The sequence below is a fragment of the Eulemur rufifrons genome, chromosome 3 (assembly GCF_041146395.1).
Source record: "Eulemur rufifrons isolate Redbay chromosome 3, OSU_ERuf_1, whole genome shotgun sequence".
Lineage (NCBI taxonomy): Eukaryota > Metazoa > Chordata > Mammalia > Primates > Lemuridae > Eulemur > Eulemur rufifrons.
This window is the reverse complement of record NC_090985.1, coordinates 54499470-54524769: the sequence shown is the minus strand read 5'-3', so window position 1 is coordinate 54524769 and position 25300 is coordinate 54499470. Positions and strand designations below refer to the sequence as shown.

The window sequence follows — 25300 nt, the reverse complement described above, 5'->3', positions numbered from 1 at the left end:
TTTTAGCATTTCTTGTGTTTTTTTTTTTATTTACCCATGATGAAACCATTCATTCATGCAACAATTTGTTTACTAAGTGCATACTATATGCCAAGCACTGTGTTAACTAAGTCCTAGAAATAAAATGGAGAACAGAATAGAATTTCCATGAATGGAGTAATTGAGCTGATCTGGTGGTGAGGACTTCTAACAGAAAATGACTCTTTCATATAGCTCTTTTCTCCGAGATGGTGCAAGAATTGGAATATAAATAAACCAGCCAGCAAACTTGGAGGACTCAGATGTCCTTTTCGTGAAAGGTCAGTAAGAAATGCTAACCTTTTATGTCAGCATTTATTAAATGCTGGAGAGGCAGAATTGGTTTAGAATTTAATTTCTAGTATTTATAGCATAAAATTAGGTATAATAGCAATGAATCCAGGTATGCTTCTTTATGAATCTTACTATTTATACTGGCCTTACTCTTCACAGAGTTGAATTCGGTTGCATTTAACAATAGAATCTCTTGTTTTTGCCAGGATTTATAGTAAACTATTCCCACATATCATTGCACTTGTGGCTTAATTCTTAACTTTATGTTCTCTGAATTTCTAAGATAGGAAAGCATAAATTTCTTAGATACAAGGGTTAGAAACATGTCTTGTCTTGTTTTGGTGTCCCATTTGCTGTTCCAACACCAGCACCTTTGAATTCCCAATGGATACTTCTGTTGAAGCACTTTGCTTTGGTTTAGAATTCTAAAAGGAAATTGTGTAATTACTGATTCCACATTAGACTTTCTGTCTTAATCCTCCTGTTTTGGGACAAAAAGGATAGTATGGCCACTGCAATTATAGCATAAGCTGGAATTGGCATATTCTACATACACCCCAAGGGATTGTTTTCTTGTTTGAAAGCATAAGTTCCAATCTGTCATTTCTTCTGTGGTTGGACTTCCGCATATGCTTGGTTTTTGCTGATTTTATGGTTTGTTTTTAGCTGCTGATTTTTAGTCAGACTGTATAGAAGGGGTAACAAAAACCCTTAATTTTGCAATGTGAAAATTTTTTAGGCATTTGCTCCCAAAAGCTCTTTTTGAGTGACTTGAGACTTTTGCAGCAGCCACAGGATCCAACTTGGAAAACCTGCATCCTCAGCAGCTTTACTACTTTAAATAATATCCTTGCATTAGCTCTTTTAGGAAGCAAGGAGACAACTTCTCTAGCAGTCATGAGATGTGCAAACCACAGATGGTCTTCTTGCTGGAAATTACTGGAAAGGACTACAAGTGTCAGGCCTTTGGGGCACAGCCCTATACATGCACTTAGTCACACAGAGAGACACACATTTGTGTAATTATACAAAAATTGAATGGGGAAAAGTGTGAATTGTATAGCTACTACTAGGACTGTGGATTTCTGTGGAATTTTACAAAGTGCTTTCCCAGAAATTATCATTTTTTATGTTCACAATAGCTTTCTTAGTTAGAGCAGGCAGATAGCATGAATACCATTATTAGGTAAGAAGACCTACACAGTCCAGGTCCTTGCCCAAAGTTACATGGCTGGTAAGTGTAAGAGCTGAAGTTTGTCTCCAACTCCTAATTCCAAAGTGTGGCCTTTAGTTCAAAATGCACTGGTTGGATTCCAGCTTCCCTAATTTCTAGCTCCATTACTTTCTCTAAACCTCAATTGACCCCTCTTCAAATAGGAAATATGATATCGACATCATAGGTTTGTTGTAATCAATAAATCAAATAAAATATGTATAGCGTATGGCCTTGTACCTGACACATTATAAATACTCAATGACTCTTTGTGTTTCCTTGTTTTTGTATACAGCAAAAATTTATATAAAATTTATTTTGTGCCAAATCTTCTAAATGCTTTTTCAAATATTAATTTAATCCTCATGACAATGTTATGACAGATATTATTAATATCTCCATTTTACAAATGAGAAAACTGAGGGAAGGAGAGGTTAAGAAAGTTGTCCAAAGTTATACAGCTAACAAATGCCATATTATGGATTCAATTCCAGATAATCCATCCCCCATGTCCATAGTCTTAGCTACTATTCTACTATTTTCAAGGTACACAGCTGAATATATGGAAATGTAGCTTTTACATATTAATTTTATAGCATCAAAAATTCCTCAGGCCTAGGGGATATTTCCCTTATACTATAGTAGATTTTCTCAACTGTTGCTAGTATTGCCACCAATATCCCAGGACTATAGTAAGTGGATAGCAGAAGATTTTTGTTTCTAGACAGCTACAGAACTCAGGAACATATCCAATTAGTTACAATGCAGACACACTTTGAATTCCACTTGATGGGAGAGGTAATTTCAGTTAAGAACTCAATTAAATGATAACAGTTTTTTCTTATGCATTTAAGTCATATATGGATATAGTTTGGGCTTAAGGCAGAGTTGTATCATACAGTATTTAGACAAGATTACAAAACTACCAAAAGATGCAGAGCATGATAGAAAAGGAAAGATGGAAAGCATTGCTTGGTTATGACGTGAAGGGATGAGGATAGAAGGGTGGAGATTGTTGGAAGATAAAAACCCCACAATGTGAGAGAAAAAGAGAAGACAAGACAAAAACAGTACGTGATAAATAATAGTTTAAAAGGATTAAATGTGAAGATTAGAGAAAAATTCTCCATGGTGAGTGCTACTGAAATAGAGAATTGACCCAGGTCTTTGGGAGAGGCCCTCTATGATCGGCAACGTAAAGCCACATTCAGTCACTGTCGGTCTAAGCCCTGGGCTTTGGGATGTGCATTCATTCATTTAAGTCCAAAGATGGATTTGTTCTACTCAAAAAGTGATTCAGGAAATGAGTGTGAGATATTTTATGCTTCTAGTAAAGTAATATCTATGCAATGGTAAACTTTAGCTAATTACTATGAGAGTCATTCTGTTTAAATTGGTTGGTGTTGGATGTTTTCTAGCAATTCTCTTTTTTTTTTCTCCAGTTCCTGTGACTTCAGATTTCATCATCAACTTACAGGGCTTCTCCTGCTCCTTGGAGAACGGGCTTGAACCCTACTCTTACAGAGTAGAAAAGTCAAAAGCCTTCCTCATATTTCCTTGCCAATTCTTGTTCTTATTTCCTCATGGTTCTCTGGTCTCTACCTCTGCTTCTGAGTTTGCTGTCTAAGGTCAGCCCTATACAGATTAAAAAATATGTATATATGTACTCAAATGACCTATGTGATGGGTTTAGTTATTTTCTGAAAGACTTGGGGACTGTCTCAAGAGAAATACCACATCGCACACCACACAAGGGATTCTCATCTGGCTTGTTCTCTTGTTATCCTCTACTCCTTCCTTAAAACCCACACTTGAGAATGAGTGAAGCCTCCTACAAAATGTAGTGCCGTCCCTGCAGGCTCAATGTTTATCTAAAGTGGTGCAGCAGCAAAGGAGTCTGAGAAGCTGATACCATTTTTTCATCATCCTTGGGAATTCCAAAGACAAAATTCATCATCCTCTTACATACTCTTATAAAAAGGAAGGAACTTGCATGTATCGAGAGCTTCTTGGGTAGGCACTATGCTAGGCACTTTCACATAGCATGTTTATTTGATTCTCAGAACTTTCTGGGTATATTTTACCCCTGTTTTATAGATGAGGAAACTGAGTCACAGAAAAGTGTTCAACATTATTATCATGCTGAAAGCAGGTATTGGAATACATGTGGCGAGGAGTAGGGTAGATCCTTTCTTCTCGAAAGCAGAGGAACAAGAGAAAGCAAGGATTATGAAACACCGGAGAGTCACTTATAGGAGCCATGCCGAGAGAGATGGTTTCTTTTTTACTTGGTTCCTATTCTCCATCCAAGATTTCAGGGCTCATTTTCCTTTGGAAATGCAAAGCACATTGAACAAAGATCCTTTCAGTGCCTATTAAGAGATTATTTTTGTCTCTATTTGTAGTTTCATTTATTATCAAAGGGCATTTTATCTCATGCACACCTACATATTCCATTATGCTATATTTACATTTGTTTAACACATTTAATTAAGCACATTGTTAAAAATTTAGAAAGACTTCCCCTTTCATGAAATTTGGAAATGGAAGGTAGCATTTAGCAGGTTTCCCTGTCAACCACAATAGTCATTTTTAGAATTGTTAGGGAGTAATTCAATTACCCACACAGTTCTGCTTTCTAAGAACGTGCAAATGGTGCTATTGGAAGTCTTGTTTTAAGCAAGCCACAAAACCTACTGGCAGTGTTCTAGACTTCAACAACAACAATAAAAACATGATACCCTTCAAGTCTTGGTCTAAGGAAGAGTGTTTGGTGAGGAAGGGGAGAAAGAAGAAGGAAAATACCAAAGTGTCATTTTCTGTTTGCCTTTGGCCTTTGGAGCCCAGCTGTGTCCTTTGCTCACCAAGGAGGCTATAAAAAGGGCAATAGGACACTTACACATTTGCAAGTGGTAGTAGAATTCCATCAATTATAGTATCCAGCACTTTATTAAACATAAGCCATCCTATAAACCAATATGATACTTTAATTCAATGACTCTGATCAATTCTAAAACGGGCCAACATAAAACATAAATAGTTTCTGGTGATAAAATAATCTGCTATGGGAACTTAAGTGAAACTTGTCACATTTACAAAATGTAAATAACTACTCATAATAATAATGATTGTTGCCAAGAACTACAGAGCAGTGGCTTTCTCTAAAATTCAACACCTTTCCTCTAAATCCTCATTCCCCTGACCCCTAACCCCCAAACCTTGCTTTATATTGAAATTCAAATTTAATTTTGTAATAAAGTTTATAGGATGAACTATAGAAAATAGACATTTTTGTTTGTCAAAAATGGTTGAATATTGGTGATTTCATAGTGTTAAACATAATACTTTTAGTGCAGGTTAAGTCTTTGTATATAAACAGAAGCCATGTTTGGACAAATAAATTTGTTGCTCTGTGACCTGCAACTTCTTTATTTTCTTTTTTTTTAATTGACAAATATAAATTATATATATTTATCATGTACAACATGATGTTTTGAAATATGTATACACTGTGGAATGGCTTAATCAAGCTAATTAACATGTGCATTATCTCATTTTTTGCAGTATGAACACTTAAAATCTCTCAGCAATTTTCAAAACACAATACATTGTCATTTACTATAGTCGCCATGCTGTAGAATAAATCTCTTGAACTTATTCCTCCTAACTAGTATTTTATATCCTTTGGCCAACATCTCCCCAATATTGTATGCCCCTAAACTCCTGGAACCACCATTCTACTCTCTACTTCTGAGTCAATGTTTTTAGACTCCACATATAAGTCAGAACATGTGGTATTTGTCTTTCTCTGGCTTATTTTACTGAACATGAGGTCCTTCAGGTTCATTCATGTTGTCATAAATGACAGGATTTCCTTTTCTGTTAAAGGCTGAATAGTATTTCATTGTATATATATATGCAACTTATTTCTTAGCCTGTTCTTATTAATTTTAATGCTTCTTTAATTTTCTTATTAATTTTAATGCTTCTTTAATGTTCTTTAATTAATTTTAATTTTAATTCTTTAGTTGCATATAGTACTCCTGTAATTTCTAGCTCCAGTCCACAAACACCTAAGATAAGAATGGTGCTATGGGAAGGCCAAGGTATTAAGAAAAAGTAGAGAACCATGTACAAAGTAAATCCATGTTTCCTCAAGTATGTGGTGCCCTAGGTGATTTTTTGGTGGCTACTTCTTTAGGGACAGACAGTACATGCAGCTTGCTTAACTTTGAAGTACAGCCTTCAACCTAATTTCCACAAAGCAGCATCCAGTGATTTTTATCACATGATGACACCTTTGTTCAAACCCTCTCTTGGCCTCATTCTTTAATGACCTTGAAGCTCTCTATGATCTAGCCTTACTCCCTTGCCCCCAACACCATCTTGTGGACTTTGTCTCCAGTTCTTGCCCTTTCCCTTTCTCTGCTCCACCCACACTGGCCTTCCTGTTCTTCTTATACAACACAGCTTTTGAAATACCGCTCTGTCGGTTATACACACGCACGGCCCCTTCCTTCTCAAAAGTCTGATGGTCCAAGAGCCCTGCTTGGCTCTCGCATGTATAACAGTACACATACACATCTCCATTCCCTACCCCTTTTACTCTGTTTGATTTTAATCCACAGCATGCTTTGCCTCCTGATTTGTTAGATGTTGATTTACTTACCTATTACCTATCTCCTTCCATAAGAGTGAATGCTCTGTGACAGCTGGTGTTTTGCCTGTTTCGGTCACTGTGTATCCCTGGTGCCAGACAGTATGGAGTGGAGAGTGGCCATTTGAAGAATGAATGAACAGTCCATTTCAGCTCATGAAAAACAGATCGCTGGGTATGGGGAACGGTCATTGCCAGTGGGGAAAGGATCCTTCATTAGATTTCACTCTACTCTGCCAGTGTTTGGGAGTCTGGAAGGCCAAGAGTTTCATTCCATTTTTACTTTTATTTTCACCTTTTTGTGGCAAGTAGCCATCCAGTAACTATACGTAATCTTCATTATAAATGAATCCTGTAGTTCCCCCCTTATCCATGGTTTTGCTTTCTGTGGTTTTAGTTATCCACAGTATAGTACAATAAGATATTTGGAGAAAGAGAAAGAGTGAAAGAGACTACATTCATGTAACTTTTATTACAGTATAGTAGTTCTATTTTATTATCACTGTTAATCTCTTACTGTGCCTAATTTATGAATGAAACTTTACCATAGTCATGTGTGTATATGAAAAAACATAGTATATATTGTATAGGATCTGGTACTATTCAAGGTTTCAGGCACCCATTGGGAGTCTTGGAACATGATCCCTGCAGATAAGGAGGGACTACTGTAAGTTTAAAAGTTAGTCAATTTCTTATGGAAATGTTTTATTGACGTATAACATATATTCAGAAAAATGCAAAAATCATAGGTGGTTAAATGTTCACAAAGTAAATACATCATGATACCCAGTACCCAAGAAATAAAATAATACCAGAATCCCAGAAACCCTTTCATGTTGCTGTCAATGTAATAACTGCCCAACAGTTAGCCTACCATATTAATATCATAGATAGTATTGCTTGTATTTGGCCTTAATATACATAGAATCATATAGCATGTAGTCTTTTATGTCTGGCTTCTTTGCTCAAAATTATTTTTATGAAAACCATCCATCCATGTTGTTGCAGGTAGTTGTAGTTCATTCATTTTTGTTGCTGCATAAAATTCCATTCTACTGTTGATAGATATTTGGGTTGTTTTCAATTTTTGTGTATTACAAATAGTTGCTATGAACATTCTTGAATGTGCGTTTTGGTGAACATATTAAAATACAAGCCATCAGCTTTGGTAGGTGTTGCCAGACATTTTTCCAGGGTGGTCTTACCAGTGCACTCTCCCACCAGCAGGAGAATCCCAGTTGCTCCTCATCACCACAGTAGCATGATGTCACAGGGGTGTGTTTTGAGTGGGCTGTGGTTTTCATTTGCATTTCTCATAACTAATGCTGTTGAGCACTTTCTAATATATTTGTTGCCAATTTGGATAAAGCCAGTCTATTTTCATGAATATTAAGTAGATAACATAGGTGGTATGTGGATAAGGTAGAAATCATACAGGTGATAAATAAGTGACTAAAATTTAGCAAACATTGCTTTCTTTCTTGACATTTCCTAATTGATAGATTGTAATTCTCTTACAAAGCTTTTGCTCTGGAACGCTCAGTTCAATAGAAGCTTATTTGTGGGTTAATTATGAATAACCCTGTCTGCTGAATGGTGTGAGGCTACCAAGGTCCACGTCACAGGAAGATTCCCAGAGGTTACATATAAGCTGTGTCTAGAAGCATGAACAGGGTCTGACAATGAGGCAGAAAGTGGAAGCCAAGGTACTAGAAAAGCCTGACTAAAGTGTGAAGGTGTGAAGATGTACGAAACTTTTAGGAAATTGCAAGTATTCAGGTGTGGCTATCATAAATAATAAAGAGAATTGCCACTTTGTTTTCCATAGGCAATTAAGACTTGAAAAATGACACTGAACCTTAGCCTCCAGAAGTGGGCTTAGGGTTTCATTACATTAATTGTGTAGCTTGAAATGTTTGAATTTAACTCATACTGTTTACCCATGATTTTTACACCAAAGGAAACATTCCTGAGCTGGGAAAATATTTCATGGCTGGCTTCTTGCTTTCCATGTTAGGCCTTATGTCAGCTCTCTGAAATGTAGACGTGAGCAATACATTTATTGTCATGGAGAATGTGTGGAGAAATAATGTGGACTCTATAATTTTTACAGCTAAGATGCTGTTATGGATTAAGCAGAAAAGCACTGGCAGCCTCTAGTTAAAAAATCATTTCATTATCCTTTTAGGAGTTACAACTGTTTATTTTTAACTAGTGTTTTACTATAGTATTAAAAATATTGCTTTCAGAACTAAATGCAGTTGCCAAATGCATTATGTTTGTCTGGCACCACATTTTAGGTTGCTATTAGAAAAATAAAAGTCCTTTATCACCTCACATTTTAATATATTTTAAGAAACACTTCAAAATAATTAGGCAGAAGATTTTTTTTTTTCAACTAGTTTCAAAAATATTTGTAGAATTTATCATAAAATACTGTAGGGAAGGTAATAATTTCTGAATAGATCTGGTTCTATTTCAAGGCTAACTATAACTCAGTTGTTTAAAAAAAAAATTATGACGGAGACAAACATGGAAGCAGATGTGTCCCTTGAGTCAGTATTGACAGCATGTGTTATTCTTTACCCATAGGTTGAAGAAAAAGTCCCAGTCGGTGGATATTACTGCTCCAGGGTTCAACCCTCTGGCTGGTGCAGGAAAGCAAACGCCACAAGCCAGTAAGCCCCCTGCTCCCAAGACACCCATCATTGAAGAAGAGCAGAACAACGCAGCCAACACCCAGAAGCATCCTTCCCGAAGGAGTGAACTGAAGAGGTTCTACACCATTGGTGAGCACCAGATGTTTTATGCACATGAATAGACGAAGTCTACCTGAATGGCATTGTGAATTTGTGGATCTGCTTAGTTAACTGGCTCCTTGTTATATAACATGCACTTCTTCCTGGTAGTTTATTTGTACATTTTCTTATATGATCTGAACATAGGATGGAAAAATATAGAAAACCTTCAGCAAAGTTAAATAAGAGAGCAGGCTTAAGGACCTTCTATAACCTAACCTAAGGGGAGATACATATATATATATAGAGAGAGTTGGTTAGATTTTTCAATTTTTAAGCTATGTGCTACTTTTTTTCATTTTAGCCATTCTTCAGCCAGCGCTGTTTTGGGTTTTTGGTTTTGTACTTTTTACTTTCCCTTCAGGCTCCCAAGTGTCTGACCCTGTTCTGACAGGTTGTTAAGGCAGTGGTTGATGTCATGGTAACTAACAAAGCCATTAAGAAAGTAAAGTTATTACATTCTGAGAGAGGACAAATTACATTGTGGACCTGTTTTGGCCTTGCACGTTGCTTCACTTTGGAAAGATTGAATCACATCCAGACCCTTCCCATGAGAGACTAGTAGGCTATGACTAGGGTTTTGCAGGCATTAGGATTTTTTCCCCCCAGATAGAATAATATCCTGTAATTTCGAACTTTAACATTTAAGGGAAGAGTTGTAGGTGATCAATCTAAACAAGTTGAATTACCAACTTTTGTGTACCAGTATTTGCCCAGCATGTTTTTGGCCTTGCTTTTTAATGAACAATAACAATTTTTAGTGTCTTAGGTTTATTTGAGACAAAAGTTCCTAAACATAGCACATATGGGAGGGAATGATGAGTTGAGGAGATAAATCTACCCAGGAAGAGGATGGCTGCTTTGGCCTTACCTGTTACTTGAGTTTGGAGAGATTTGGTCACATCCAAAAACCTTAGCAGTAGAGACTGTGGCTTCATGGGTTAACCAAAGTTATGTCAAAGGAAACTTGTTTTCTTTGGCATTCCCCACCCCCACCACTCCAAGATGGGACATTCGTTTTAAGATGATTGAAATCTTTTTCTTAGATATTTTGTTGTCCATGGCTGGAAATGATAATCAAGAGGCCAGATTTCTAGTTCTGATTACCACACCAATTTTCTGGGGGACTTTGTCAAGTCATATTCCAATGTCTTTGGGCTAAAGAGCTTCCTTCAAGCTTTAAGAGATGCTGCCATGAAGGTCCAGTCTTATTTCATAGTTTGGCTGTGAAAACCACGCTGCCTCTTTCCACCACCTTATGTCCTCTTCCTGTAGTCCCCTCATGCTTCCTCTTTCCAGATTAAGATGTTCAAGTCTAATTTTTCAGCAGGCAACAAACAGGATGCCCTTGAGGATGTCCATAGTCAGATAATGAGAATTGATATAAGACAGTGTAGACAGGTGCGTATTTCCATTTTTTAAACTTGTGATAGTACAGTTCTTAAAATCAATCAACTAGAAAAGCTCGTAAAGTCCACATAACTGCCTCTTTGTTTATCATGTCCTCTCCTCCTCCCCTGCAACTTCTCTGACACCTCCTATTGCTTTTCTGATTTATTAACTGACTAAGAAGACACAGCATTTTGCCTTCAGAAGAGAAGGTTTATCCTACAAACTCAATATTCCTTAAAAATAAGAAAATGAGGGAGAGACACTGAGCAGCTTGGCCACAGTGAATAAAGAGCTAAGCCTAGAAAAGTCTAAAGGGCGAGTTTGGATCACAGAAAGATGAACTATGGTTATTTTAAGTAGTACCTCCACTAGAGAATTTTTAATTATTGAATTTATAACAATTTAATTCATAATCAATACAATGGAATATCCATTGCGTTAAAGAGACATCTAAACTGTCAACTTTACTATGTCTATGTAACCCTTCTACTTATTTGGACCTGGAAACATCATTTTCAAGGCTGAAATACCAGTAACTATGTAATCATCTATATTGGAAGTTAATTTCACAAAACAAATCTACTTCAGTATCCCTGAGTAAAAGTACTGATAATAAACAACAACAATAATTTTTTTTAATTGATTGGTAATTTCATGTACCAGGGACAAATTGAGCTCCTATGTTCTATCTCAATTCATCTTCACAACAGCTCTGACAAATAGGTGTCATACTGCATTTTTGTAGATGAGGAATAGAGCCATAGAGAATGTAAGAAGGGGCCATGAGCTATAGATAGAAGAGTCAGCAAATGAAATTCACCTTGTTTTGACCCATCACAATTAGTCTTCCCTGTCACTCAGAGGATGCCATCCTCCTCTGCAGTGGTGAGCCTAAGGAGTTTCTACGGATAATACAGTGGAGTAACATTTTTACCACAATTCCCGGAGAATCTCACTAAGGAAACTATGCCAACTAATCCATCCACCAGCCAATATGCCCTTTCATTGAAAGATCTCTCTCAATGTCTCAATTTAGAGTTCATACTACTGGAAAAGCCTGGGAGCCCTCTTGTGGCCAAGCAAAGTATAACATTTAAATTTATCAATGAAGTTCAGTATTATATTTACTATATTTAAATGCAAGCAATGATTCTAGAACTTAAAGAATTTTCAGATAAAGAAATAAAGAACTAGACAATTTTTGGCAGTCATTGAAATGTCTCTTAGTGGCTGCAGTAGCTTTTCTAGAATTTTTTTTCCTTAGAAGTACAATCATCCCTCAGTATTCATGTGGTGAGGGTGGGGGGCCCATGGGCGGGGGATTGGTTCCAGGATCCCGCGGCTACCTGATCACCTATTTGCAACGCCCAATTCCCTAACATAAAATGGCGTAGTATTGGAATATAACCTATGCGCATCCTCCTGTATATTTTAAATCATCTCTGGATTACTTATAGAATCTAATACAATGTAAAAGATATATCAATAGTTGTTATACTGTATTTTTTTAGTTGGTGTTATGTTTTAGTGGTTTTTTAATTGTTTTTATCCTGGAATATTTTTGATCTGTGGTTGGCTGAGTCTGCAGTTGTGGAACCAAGGATATGGAGGGCTGACTGCATAATAAAATCTAATTCATTGGGAATAAGTAGGGGGAAAGCTAGTCAGTATAGATGTGAAATATATGAATTTTCAGATAAATTAAAAGGACAGTAATAACCAAATCAGGACTGTGGCTCACGAAAGAGCTTTTTCTGCCCTGCTTCTGTCACTAATTGTGTAATCTTGCACAATTTTTTTACCATCACTTGACCTTAATTTTCTTGTACATACAGTGAAATAATTACACCAAATCAGTGTCTTTCTGAGATTTTTTTTCCTTCTTACTCTCGTTTTATTATCACAACTGACTACATAAAGTACTGTATAAGCTTTCTATTGCTATGGGAAAAAAATCACCACAAACTCAGCAGTTTAAAATAACACCCATTTATTAGCTCAGTTCTGTAGGTCAGAAGTCGGCACGGCATGGCTGGGTTCCAAGGCTAAAATCAAAGTGCTAGCTGGGCTGAATTCTCATCTGGAGTTTTGACCAGGGGAAGATATGCTTCCAAGCTTACTCTTGTTGTTGGCAGAATTCAGTCCTTGCAGTTGTAGGCCTGAGCTAGCCATTCCCTTGCTGGCTGCCAGCGAGGGACCACGCTCAGCTCCTACATGCTGCCTGTTTTCCTCACCACGTGGCACCCTCCCTCTTCAAGCCAGGAAGTTCACGTCAAAGCTTTCTCATCTGGATCTCAGACTTCCTCTCTGGCAGCCAACCCAGAGCATTCTCTACTGTTAAAGAACTCACGTAATTGAGTCAGGCCCACCTAGATAATTTTCCTGTCTTAAGGTCTACACAACCTAATCACAGGAATAAAGTCCCTCATATTCCCAGTCCCTGGAATTATGCAGGTGTGTGCACCAGAGAGGGTTGGGGCATCGTGGGGACTGTCTCGGAATTCTGCCTAACACATTTGACATCACCACCTGGTATGTACAAACTCACACACCAACCTAGCTCAAGCAAAATTCCCCGAAAATATTGCCCTTACGATCTATTCTGATCATTTATATTCTGTTTCATTTTTTAAATGCAATCATCTCAACTCACCAAATTGATTTCATAGTCCATTAATGAGTTGTGACCAGCAGTTTGAAATTTCAATAAACTTAATATTTGAAGTCCTTCAGATACTTAAAATTCCATGATTCTTTTAAAAAATAGAATTGTTAATTAGAACTAGAATAGTAAAACATTAACTTAGTGGACTCGCATTCATGGGTAAATAGGTGAAATGGAACAGAATTTTTCACTACTCCAATTTTTGTTTGTATTAGAGAAAACTACCTGAGTTTGACAGTGTTTGTGAGGCACATATGTCCTTTAAAATTCCAGCCCCTACATAAAGATAAAAGATGAAACCAAATAGTATACTCATAATACTCAGTTTCACTATCCTTACTTCAAAGAACTACATATAAGGACTTCTGAAAAATATTTAAATTAGGCATGGAGGTAGTGAAGAGAACTGTGCAAACAGGATCCAAAAATGTGCCATCACTGCCTACAGGGGGACCTGTCCATATGTGTCCCTCACTTCAGGGATCTAGAGCTAGAGTTTATACACCTCTATCCAGCCTCTGTGACTATTAGTAAAAGGTGCTTTTGTCTTTCCATACTGAGGATTTTTGCTTGACAGTTAGGGTACAGGACAAGTCTTGAATGAATGTCCCCACAATCAGTCATTTAGTGAAACCCCAGACACGGATGAAGATGCTCAGAATGGAAAGACAAGGGAGATGAAGAGCCTTGCTTTCAAGGCCGTGGCCGTATGGGTTGGGGAAGGGAGTGCCTGGTTAAAATGAGCACACAGGTAGTGAAATACAAGACAGAGTGCCCTAAATGCCATGGGGGGTCGAGTGGGAGTCAACAAGGCAGTGGCAGAGGACAGGGAAGGCTCACTTACAATGCTGTGGAGTCCAAAAGGTGGAGAAATCACGTCAGATTGTAAACACACTGAGGGCTTCTTATTGGCTCCTTAGAGCAAGTCACCCTCACCACCCTCCCCCCTTTTTGCTTAAGAGCACCCTTGGGTCTGCACGTACTGGTACCTCTTATCTTCTTCTGCTGGCATGTCTGTCTCCATGCTGGGTCTCAGTTCCTATGAGGAGAGAATGATGTCTTCAATGTCATTAATCCCAGCATTTAGTACAGTGTGAGGCACACTGTTATGTGCTAAATAAATGTCAGGGGATGGGAAGGGAGTTAAAAAGGGTTAGGAATCTTGCCTTTCTCAGTGGAAGAGGAGAGGAAGGAATCTACTAAGAATTCAGTTTAAGGAAGAACTTTCGAGGCTTCTGGGCGTTAGAGAAGGATTGGAATACCTGGTATGGAGAACAATGAGTAAGATAATAGAGGTTTACTTCTATAAAAAAAGGTTAGAGTTATCAAAGCCCTCTTTTATTATGTACATTATGTAAACGCTGTCTGCAACTTCATGGAGAAGCCAGAAAAGCCTTCAACTTAGCCTTGTCAGGTTCCTCTCTCAGCAGGGCTTCTGAACAGGTCCAGTAAAGGGGCTAACGAGGGTTTGAATAATGCCTCGAACTTCCCTTCAGTTGAAATCTCTCCCTGTCCGCTTCTCACCTTGTCATGGGAATGACAGTCTGCTTATCCCTCCCTTTTTTTTAATTTCAGCATATTAGGGGGGTACAAAGTTTTAGGTTACATATATTGCCTTTGCCCCACCCGAGTCAGAGCTCCAAGCATGTCTGTCCACCAGACAGTGCACACCGCACCCATTAAGTGTGAATATACCCATCCCCTCCTCCCCCCTCCCACCTGCCCAGCATCCGATGAATGTTACTACTATATGTGCACATAAGTGTTGATTAGTTAAAACCAATTTGATGGAGAGTACATGTGGTGCTTGTTTTTCCATTCTTGGGATACTTCACTTAGCAGAATGGGCTCCAGCTCTATCCAGGATAATACAGGAGGTGCTAGATCACCATTGTTTTTTTGTGACTGAGTAGAACTTCATGGTATACATATACCACATTTTATTAATTCACTCATGTATTGATGGGCACTTGGGTTGTTTCCAAATCTTTGTGATTGTGAATTGTGCTGCTATAAACATTCGGGTGCAGATGTCTTTTTTATAGAATGTCTTTTGTTCTTTTGGGTAGATACCCAGTAATGGGATTGCTGGATCAAATTGTGGTTCTACTTGTAGCTCTTTGAGTATCTCTTTATTACTTTCCACAGAGGTTGCACTAGTTTGCAGTCCCACCAGGAGGGTATGAGTGTTCCTATCTCTCCGCATCCAAGCCAATATTTGTTGTTTTGGGACTTTTTGATAAAGGCCATTCTCACTGGAGTTAAGTGATATCTCATTGTAGTTTTGATTTGCATTTCCCTGATCATTAGTGATGTTGAGCATTTTTTCATGTTTGTTGGCCATTTGTCTATCTTCTTTTGAAAAGTTTCTGTTCATGTCCTTTGCCCACTTTTTGATAGGGTTGTTTGATTTTTTCTTGCTCACTTTCCTGAGTTCTATATAGATTCTACTTATCAGCCCTTTATCGGATGTGTAACATGTGAATATTTTCTCCCATTCTGCACATTGTGTGTTTGCTCTTGTAGTAGTTTCCTTGGCTGTGCAGAAGCTTTTTAATTTAATCAGGTCCCATTTATTTATTTTTATTGTTGCTGTGATTGCCTAAAAATTCTAAAAGAAAATGTTGGAAAAACTTTCACAGACATTGGCCTAGGCAAAGAATTTATGCTTATCCCTTTTCACCTTCTGTTTGCTCTCATGGATCAGTCTGTATGGTGTACCCTACCTAAATTAATCGCACTGCAACACCTTCTTCCTTGTAAGACACCATCTATGAGTAATCATTCCATGTTCTTTACACAGCCATTTCCAGTCATTTATATTCAGATGAATGAATTCAATAAATTTTTATTGAATACCTACTATGTGGCAGGCCATGGTGTTCATAGTGCTGCAAACATAAACGTAAACGAGACCAAGCCTGGCCCTCAGGTGCTTATATTCTAATAGGGAAGACAGGCAATAAATATAAGATCAGATATTTAACTTATAGTCAAGGAATGATAAGTTTTTTTAAAAAATAAAGCAAGTTAAGTTAGGGAGGTGATAGGTTATTCATGTAAAATGTGTTTAAATCTTATACAATTTTTATAAACATTCTAGCTGATGCATTATCTCAGTTCTAACTGAGAAATCAATTGGCTGGTTTCAATTACAGGACATTAGCTTCATTAATAATAGAATTTTCAATGAGTTGTTTTTCGCCTTCCTTGCAATAGAATTAGCTTATGAAAAGACTAACGGAAGAGATATTTGCAGCATGAAGAAGAAAATGTTTGAGGGGAAATTTAATGACCCTCACGCTTTCCCACATTGTTTTCAAGAGGAGTATCCAGATGTTCTTCATTTCTACCAAGAAAGGATAGGGCATGTGGATTAAGCTGCAATACTAAATACTGAAATTAAATATCAGGGAGAATTTTACAAATTTTAGTATATGTTACAGGGAAGTTTATTTTTTAAAAGTATAGCTGTTGTCTCTTTAGAGTGGTCTAGGTGTCAACTTGCCTCGAGGAAAAGATAGTATGATCAGCTGTCAAAGATCCTACATGATTTTGATCAAGGCCGTGAAAGCTGACATGTAGTCATTCAGTGGGCATCTATAGAGCTCCTTCTTTTGCTCATGGAGGCAGAGTGAATCAGTGGTGAGGAACTTGGCCTTGGGAGTTTGATATCCAAATTGGACATTCTCATTCCCCTTGCTAGTAATATGACCACAAACAAGGTCATTACAATCTCAAATCTCATTGTCTTCACTTATAAAAGGAAATAAAATGGGTGCTTACTGCAAAGGCTGTTGTGAGGTGTAAGTGAGGTAATCTCTGTAAACTGCTTATGATAGAACCTAGAACGTGGAAGTTCTCAGTAACTATTAGTGAGCTTGTTGTAGATGTATATTAAGGAAGCAGCATGAATGAGGCACTATGGTACCTGCCCTCATGGAGCTTATGTGAAGCAAGCCTCCTGTCTTGACCCTTGTGGATCTGATCAACTTATCCCCTGTTTAAACCCCTGCAGTGTCTCCTGAGTCCCCACAAAATCAGGTTGTTACTATATTTACTCTATAGACCTTTCATACCCTGGCCTACCTACTCACCTGCTTTATCATAGACCCCAGCCCTGCCATCCAGCCAAACTCCTTGTGATTTCCCAAAGGTGTCATTCTGCATGATGGATCACTGACGTTTCCTTCTGCCTGGAGTGGTGTTACTCCCACCTCTTTTAAGCTTCTGAACAACTACCTGTTTGTCAGGATCCAACCCAAACTCACCTTATACCTGGCCACAACTTCTCCAAATCTGATCACTGTGAATAGATTTCAAAGCATTTTAATATACAGATTGTCAGTCCTTTATGTGACTAACAAATACTCTTTGAATGCAATACATGCTATAACATTCTATAGGGTAAGTAGGACATATATTATGGCCACCATATAGCATTCTATGGAATTACGTCTCTGAGAGTTGAATGACTTATTCATCATGATCATACTGCAAATAGGGCAAAGCCAAGAGAAGAATCTAGGTAGACTGACCCATGGTAAAGAACTCATCCTCTACATATGTTTTCAGGTCAAGTTATCTTCTCAAAAACAAAAATGAAATGAGATCATTGACAGAGATCTCACTCAGAGGGCTCAGAGGTCCCCCAAGGGCTAGTCTCTACCACTGATGGTCAAACAGATCCATTAAAAAAGGAATACTAGTTTTTCTCTTTTATTTATTCAGGATATTATGGGGGTGCAAACATTTTGGTCACATGTAATGCTGTTTGCCCCACTCAAGCCAGGGCTAGAAGCTTGTCCCTCTGCCATACAGTGTGTTCCACTTCTGTTACTTGTGAGTTCACCCCACCCCCAGCCCAGGTGGCACCCAGTGAGTATTACTACCATGTGAGCACCTTAGTGTTGGTCAGTTAATACCAATTTGATGGTGAGTACATGTGGTGCTTGTTTTTCCATCCTTGCGATACTTCACTTAGCAGAATGGGCTCCAGCTCTATCCAGGAGGTGCTAGATCACCATTGTATTTTTGTGATTGAGTAGAACTCCATGGTATATATACACACCACATTTTATTAATCCACTCATGTATTGATGGGCACTTGAGTTGTTTCTACATTTTTGCAATTGTGAATTGTGCTGCTATAAACATTCGAGTGCAGATGTCTTTATTATAGATTGTCTTTTGTTCATTTGGGTAGATGTTTAGTAGTGGGATTGATGGATCAAATGGTATTTCTATGTTTAGCTCTTTGAAGTATCTCAAAATTACTTTCCACAGAGGTTAAGGAACACTAGTTTTTCTTGAAACTACACTTACTCAGTTGAAGTGACTGTCCCTTCCTTTTGTTTTTTTTTCCTTCCTTACTCCCCTCCTTCCTTTCTCCCTTTTTTTCCCTTTTTCTTGTTCCCTCCTTCCTCCTTTTATTCCCTCTTTTCTTTCATCTTTCTTTCCCTTCTCCCTTGTGTTAAAATGAATGGTCTTTTTTGAAATGAGGGCTTAGTATATGATGTTGGTTTGGGATTTTATTTTCTTTTGTAAAGACTATTCTTTTTAAATTCTTTGACTTGTCAAAATATTAAGTTGGGAAATGGCCCCAAAAATATTCTTTCGGAACTTTACTGGTCTGTGAAATTGTAAAATCTAAAATCCAATGATCGTGCCTTTGGGATAGAATAGCTTCAACATTCCAAACTTAATGAAGCACAGTTAAATACAAATTTGTCTTACTAACCTGAGGCTGCTTACATATTGAAAGGAGAGCCTACAGAATTAGGGGTTCCCTGGGAGTTCTTCTCAGTAGTTGGCAAAATTAAAACAGTAATAACTAGTTTGGAAACTCTAAAAAAAGAGAAAAGCAAGACACATATTTAACTGCTTTTTAATTGCAGCACCCCAGACACTTTAAAATACCATCACATAACTTGTATGCCTCTTATTTTGAAGCTAGACTTCTAAATTATAAGAATAAAAAATATCAACTCTAAAGTGAAAATACTGTAACAGGAGGTTAAAAAATAAAAGGAAAAAAAATCTTGCTAGAGGTGACACATTCTGCAGCATAAAACTAGGTCACCACTGAACTGGAACCTTCTCTCCAAGCTAGAAGATTCTTCATGCAGAAGCAGGAAGTCTCTGTGATTAAATCAGAAGAACCATCTTGGCATACAGGTCACTGTCTATAAGCACCAGGAACTAAAATGGATAACTGTTCTGAGAGCTCCAATTAAATTACATTCTTGAGAAAAATGACTTTGTTTTGAGTTGAAATTTGTTCTGACAGTTTGATGACTTTTTATATTTTCTGGGTCACAAGAATGTTTAGGGAAAATTATTTCATTGCTGAGGTTCCTTGTTATACATGGAAGCTAAGATTCCCTAAATACATCGAGGCATTTCACAAATTGTGAAGAGTAGTATATATATATAAGTGCCCAATGTGCAATTTTTATTAAGACAGTGGAATTTGAAGATATCAAGAATCCAGGTTCAATTTTTTGTTCATTTGTGGTATCATCAGTTCTTGAAATTCAACGTATGTTTATGAGAGTTTATGAAAGTCTACATCTCTGTGTGTATATGTGTTGAGCGGGTATTTGATTGGGTTTCTATATTATAACATTTCTTATTTATTCCATTTAAAATCTACTTTAAAACATGAGATCAGGAAAAACCCACGGCAAAAACTCCTTTTTAACTCTAGAGCAAATTTGAAAGCTTTATTTCTTTCAAAGAAAATTAGATTTAAAAAAAACTAATCATTTATATAATTTTAACTAAAGTTTACTAAACAGCAGGGGGTATACTTAGAAGAAGGAAAAATATGTTGGCCTGATATCCCTATAGATTGGTAGTGCGTATAATTTTTTTAGATAAGCTTGCCAACTTTAATTTTATAGAGTTAGCACCAGATTTGCTTTATTCTTTTTTGCCCTAATTCTGTGATTGTTCTCTGTCAGAAGTAATCAATTCAGGATCAAGAAACACAGCTTACTCATGGCCATGATAAATGGATTAAGAAATGTCAATAACCCTGAGGTTTCCTTGAGCAAATTGTGTTGGTATTGTGTTTAAGTTGCAGCATAATAGTTTAATAACTTATTAAAGACAAATTATACTGGTCAATTTATTTAATTATTTCTAAACTCCCCAGTTAAGCCTGTACTGGTTTAAATTGTAGAGTAATTAAAATAGACATTGTTCATGGTTGAGAAATAATTATGAACCTGTTTGAAATTTACTAAATCCCTGTTTAAATAAGTCCTTCAGCACTGTCAGTGAACAAAACTTGCCCTTTTCACCTGCCAGCACCTGTGGGAACATTCCATTTCACTGAACCATGCCTAGGGGAAGAAAACAAAAGGTTGTTAAGAAAGACCTACTTTATTTTAAATATTTAAAGACAGAATTAATGGCACTTTGAGCAGTGAAATAATATGTCCAAATTTCTTCAATATTTCCATTTGTTTAAGAGTATGAATTTAGGCCGGGCGCGGTGGCTCACGCCTGTAATCCTAGCACTCTGGGAGGCCGAGGCGGGTGGATCGCTCGAGGTCAGGAGTTCGAGACCAGCCTGAGCAAGAGTGAGATCCCGTCTCTACTAAAAATAGAAAGAAATTACATGGACAACTAAAATATATATATACAAAAAAAATTAGCCGGGCATGGTGGCGCATGCCTGTAGTCCCAGCTACTCGGGAGGCTGAGGCAGTAGGATCGCTTAAGCCCAGGAGTTTGAGGTTGCTGTGAGCTAGACTGACGCCACGGCACTCACTCTAGCCCGGGCAACAGAGTGAGACTCTGTCTCAAAAAAAAAAAAAAAAAAAAAAAAAGAGTATGAATTTAAAGAACTTCTAGAATCTTCCACATATTCAGAAATAAAACTATTGGTATATCCTAATTTTTAAAAATAATATATTTTTTTAGTTTAGTTTTTTTTTAAGAGATGGGGTCTTGCTATGTTGCCCAGGCTGGTCTCAAACTCCTGGGCTTCCCTCTTGCCTCAACCTCCCAAGTAGCTGGGATTACAAGAATGTGCCACTGGACCCCAGTCAAAATATTTTTTTACATGTAAAAATATTGCAGGATTTATGCTCCTCAATGAAATATTGACCATGTTACCATTATGACCAAAAGCATATTACTTACAAGAATGGAAAAATAGTTAAAAACCAGACACAGTCATGGGGAAACCTTCTATTGCTATTTCTACCGAGGTTTTGAAACTACTTTTACTACAGTTGAAACTTTGGATAACCCAAGTAGAGTTTATAAATGTTGTAATGACCATTTGTAATAAATTCACTATATGAATGTATACATCTACAAAAAAGCAAACTATTAATTAGAAAGCAATTTTAAAACTCACTAATTCAAATTTTGTGATCATCAGGACAAACCGTGAGATAAAAAGCCTTTGTGTTAGTACAATATGAAAAAAAAAAATCTATGTGGATTTATAATGGAAAAATGATTTCAGGACACAGAAAATAGTGGGTCCAGCAAATTAGCTTAGCACACAGCTTTTTATTAATAGTGGGGAAAAATACCCACCAAAAGAAATTAATATGCCAGTTTTAAAGTAATGTTGTTTTTTAGCTAACTAATGTTATGATATATTTTTCAAAATAAGTGAAATCTCTTCAAAATATTATAAGAACAAGTCTTTAGTTATTCAGATTGATATTTCTCATAGGAGAAAGCCCAAAATCTCTTTGTAATTGCAGCCAAAAAATCTTAACATTTCGTTTCCCCCATTCTGTTTAGTCATTCATTTGGAAAGCCTCTTTCAAAGATTTGAATCCTCAATCTTCCAGTACATTCTATCTTACGAAAAGAACTACTATGCATTGGATTTAAAAGAGCCCTTTTTATTAATATGATATAATCTCTTTTTATAAATATAGTATTATGTTTATAATATAAACCCTCTTGATATGAAAAACATTATGCTTATACATTAAGTATGTGAAGGACAGCTCATCAACATAGAATTCAGTAAAACTGTTATTAATAACAGTATTTGCCTGCCTGATGCATTTAAATATTTTCTATTTGCTAGGATTTGTACTCAAAGATCCTTGAAGGTTATTTTGTTGCTTAAATTTTAATATGTATTGATAGAAAGGGTACTGATATCCTCTCATAGTTTTCTGAGCTATAGGAGGTAAAAATTATCCTTCATAATATATTGTAGGTAAAATACCATAGGGGCCCACACAGAGTTGAACTTTGTGACTCTGATTTATTGAGTGTGTTACAGACCAATTCGATACACTCTCCTTTCCAATTAGGTAGTTTCAATTTTGAGGTCTTTTTTGAGTACTATTCAAGTTTAGTCAAGATATGGCAAAAGCAACACAATAATATTTACTCTAAGTAAAGAAACGGGGTATCTGGTATGATATTTGGGGCTCAAGTTACAGCTCTTTTGTGATATGAGAAAACTCTTGTAAATAAACATAGGGTCAGTGTGGGAATGGCCAAAAGATGCACTTAAATAGGCAAAAGAAGTATGTAAGTAATGATTCCCTCTCTCCAGGCTCTCATATTTATTGTTCACCCCCACTCCTGAAAGGCCTATCTACAGTGGATAATTTTAAGAATATTTATTCCTCTAAAAAAAGTTTCAATGTCTATCATTATCAATTACCAATAGTTGAAAATGAGGCTTGAGAGAGAGGAGAGGGGGATCTTGTGTGCTATACTGTGAAATTTGGGCTTAATCTTTGCACCTTGGGAACTTTTGAAGGGTTTTGCCTAAGAGAGTGTCTTGATAAGACTGCTTTATAGAGAGATGTTTCTAGAATAATATGGAGAATGGGTGGGGATATATGTGCCTACAGACAGAAGAATCTTTTAGTCATATAGTGTAAGGGCTAAAAGTATGTTGTGTTGTTTAAGAGCTTTGGCTCTGGAATTACATAGAACTGGGTTTGGATGCCCATCAGCCATTCTGGGTAGTTCTGTGACCTTGTACAAGTCACTTAACCTCTTTGGACTTCTGATTGTTATTAGAAAAGTGAGGCTATTACCCTGTATCACTCAGGTTTGTGTGAGATAAGGTGCACAAATTGCTTAAAAGATCCTGGCACACAGTAAGCATGTAGTAAATGTTAATTAAAAAGCAAATTATCAACATATTATTAAGGAAGAGTGACAAAAGCCTAAACTAAGACAGAGGCAACCTGACAAGAAAAAGATTCCAGAGAGATGAAGGACATAAATCTAGAAGAATTATTGACCACCTGGAAATGAAGAAGAGGATGATTTTCCAATCAGCATTGTGATTTCAGGCTTTATATACTTGAAACAGTGACAGCTAATATTTTTCAATTAAAAAGATATATCTTCTTTCATAAAATGAATATTTGTATGGGCCAGAAAAAGGATAAAAATGCATAGCAATGAATAAGTATTGAAGCCTGGGGCCTTTTGAACTAATATGCATTGAATTTAAACAAACCCTGTTATAAATATTAGAAACACCGCACATTAAGCATCTGGAGGACAGCGCGTTAGGCACAATGTTGATGCATTTCTCTTCACTAAAGTCCATCCTTCCTTCATATTTCCTTATGTTTTACCCAGTGTCCTTTTTCTGTTCCAGGATCCTATCCAGGATACCACGTATGTTTAGTTGTCATGTCTTGGATTCTTCTTGCCTGTGACAGTTTGTGGTGTCCCTTTAATCCTAGTTACCCTGCTAGAGTCGAACTCTGGCTGCCCCCGACTATTTCTGGACCAGGGCTCTAAAGGGGTAGGACAAGACCAACAGGAAAGGATGAGCAAGGATGACTGGAGACACAGGAGGCAATCTTTGTTGTGTCCTCCAGCTCTGTCATCCCATACATCTGTCTATTCTTAGCCTCTACTAATTATTTCAAGAAAAAGCATGAAACTGTGTCATTCATATGACCAAAAGTACAAAAGAAGATTATAAGGATGGGGCCTTGACATTTTAGAATTAGAGAATAAAGGAGTTTATGAAAGCTATGCTGGAGGTGGGGGGGGGATTCTTTATCTAGAGAGGGAGCAGCACTTTGGTTCAGTTTGTGCTCTTAGTGTAAATCACGCTTATGATTCATTCTGTTTAAATACTTCTTGCAGAGTCATACCACATCACACCTCTGAGACCTTTCTCCTGCGTTATTCTTAGACTTACAGAAAACTTAAAGCTGGGCAGCAGACACCAAATGGCTCGGAGTCTGAAGGCATTTCCATGATACACTACATGAACAGGGCACAGGCTTGGCTTTGCCTCTTATCAGCAGGACTCAGAAAGGAAGCTTTAAAGCCTTAAATATATTCCAAAGAATTGCTTCTAAAATTTTACTGTGCACTGGGGATCTTTATAAATATGCAGATGCTTACTCGGTAGATTGGGGTAGGGCCCAGAATTTTGCATTTGCAACAAGATTCCAGATGATGCTGATGCTGCTGGTCCTGAGTAGGAGACTAATTTAAAGGGCCTGGGAAGGTTTCTTTGCCAATGCCTATAAAATCCTTTTCCCCAGGTTATCATCCTGAATCAAGAACTTATCATTAACACACATGTTCCTTTCTCAGAACAAACTACCTAACTCCCAGCTCTTAATACCTATAAGAAACTTTAAAAAGTGTGTGCCGGCCGGGCGCGGTGGCTCACGCCTGTAATCCTAGCACTCTGGGAGGCCGAGGCGGGTGGATTGCTCAAGGTCAGGAGTTCGAGACCAGCCTGAGCGAGACCCCGTCTCTACTAAAAAAAAATGGAAAGACATTATATGGACAACTAAAAATCTATATAGAAAAAATTAGCCGGGCATAGTGGCGCATGCCTGTAGTCCCAGCTACTCGGGAGGCTGAGGCAGTAGGATCGCTTAAGCCCAGGAGTCTGAGGTTGCTGTGAGCTGATGCCACGGCACTCACTCTAGCCTGGGTAACAAAGTGAGACTCTGTCTCAACAACAAAAAAAAAAGTGTGTGGTGCCAGGTGCCTTGGTTCAAGCCTGTAATCCCAGCACTTTGGGAGGCCTAGGCAGGAGGATCATTTGAGGCCAGGCCTTTGAGACCAGCCTGGGTGACATAATGAGACAGTCTCTACAGATAAATAAATTAGTCTAGTGTGGTGACATGCGCCGGTAGTTCCAGGTAGTCCAGAGGCTGAAGCGAGAGGATCACCTGAGCCCAGAATTTCGAGGTTGCTGAGCTGTGATCACAGCACCATACTCTAGCCTGGGCGACAGCTAGACTCTGTCTCTTGGAAAAAAAAAAAAAAAA

At 37.5% G+C, this 25300-nt stretch overlaps 1 protein-coding gene across 1 annotated transcript in view; it reads left to right on the top strand.

Moving 5' to 3' along the window:
• OXR1 (oxidation resistance 1) overlaps positions 1-25300 on the top strand; it is a 282111-nt gene that overhangs the window by 57129 nt on the left and 199682 nt on the right. Inside the window, exon 2 of the mRNA XM_069465433.1 lies at positions 8775-8971. Coding sequence (XP_069321534.1) covers positions 8775-8971 — 197 coding nt within the window. The remainder of the gene's footprint in view (positions 1-8774; positions 8972-25300) is intronic.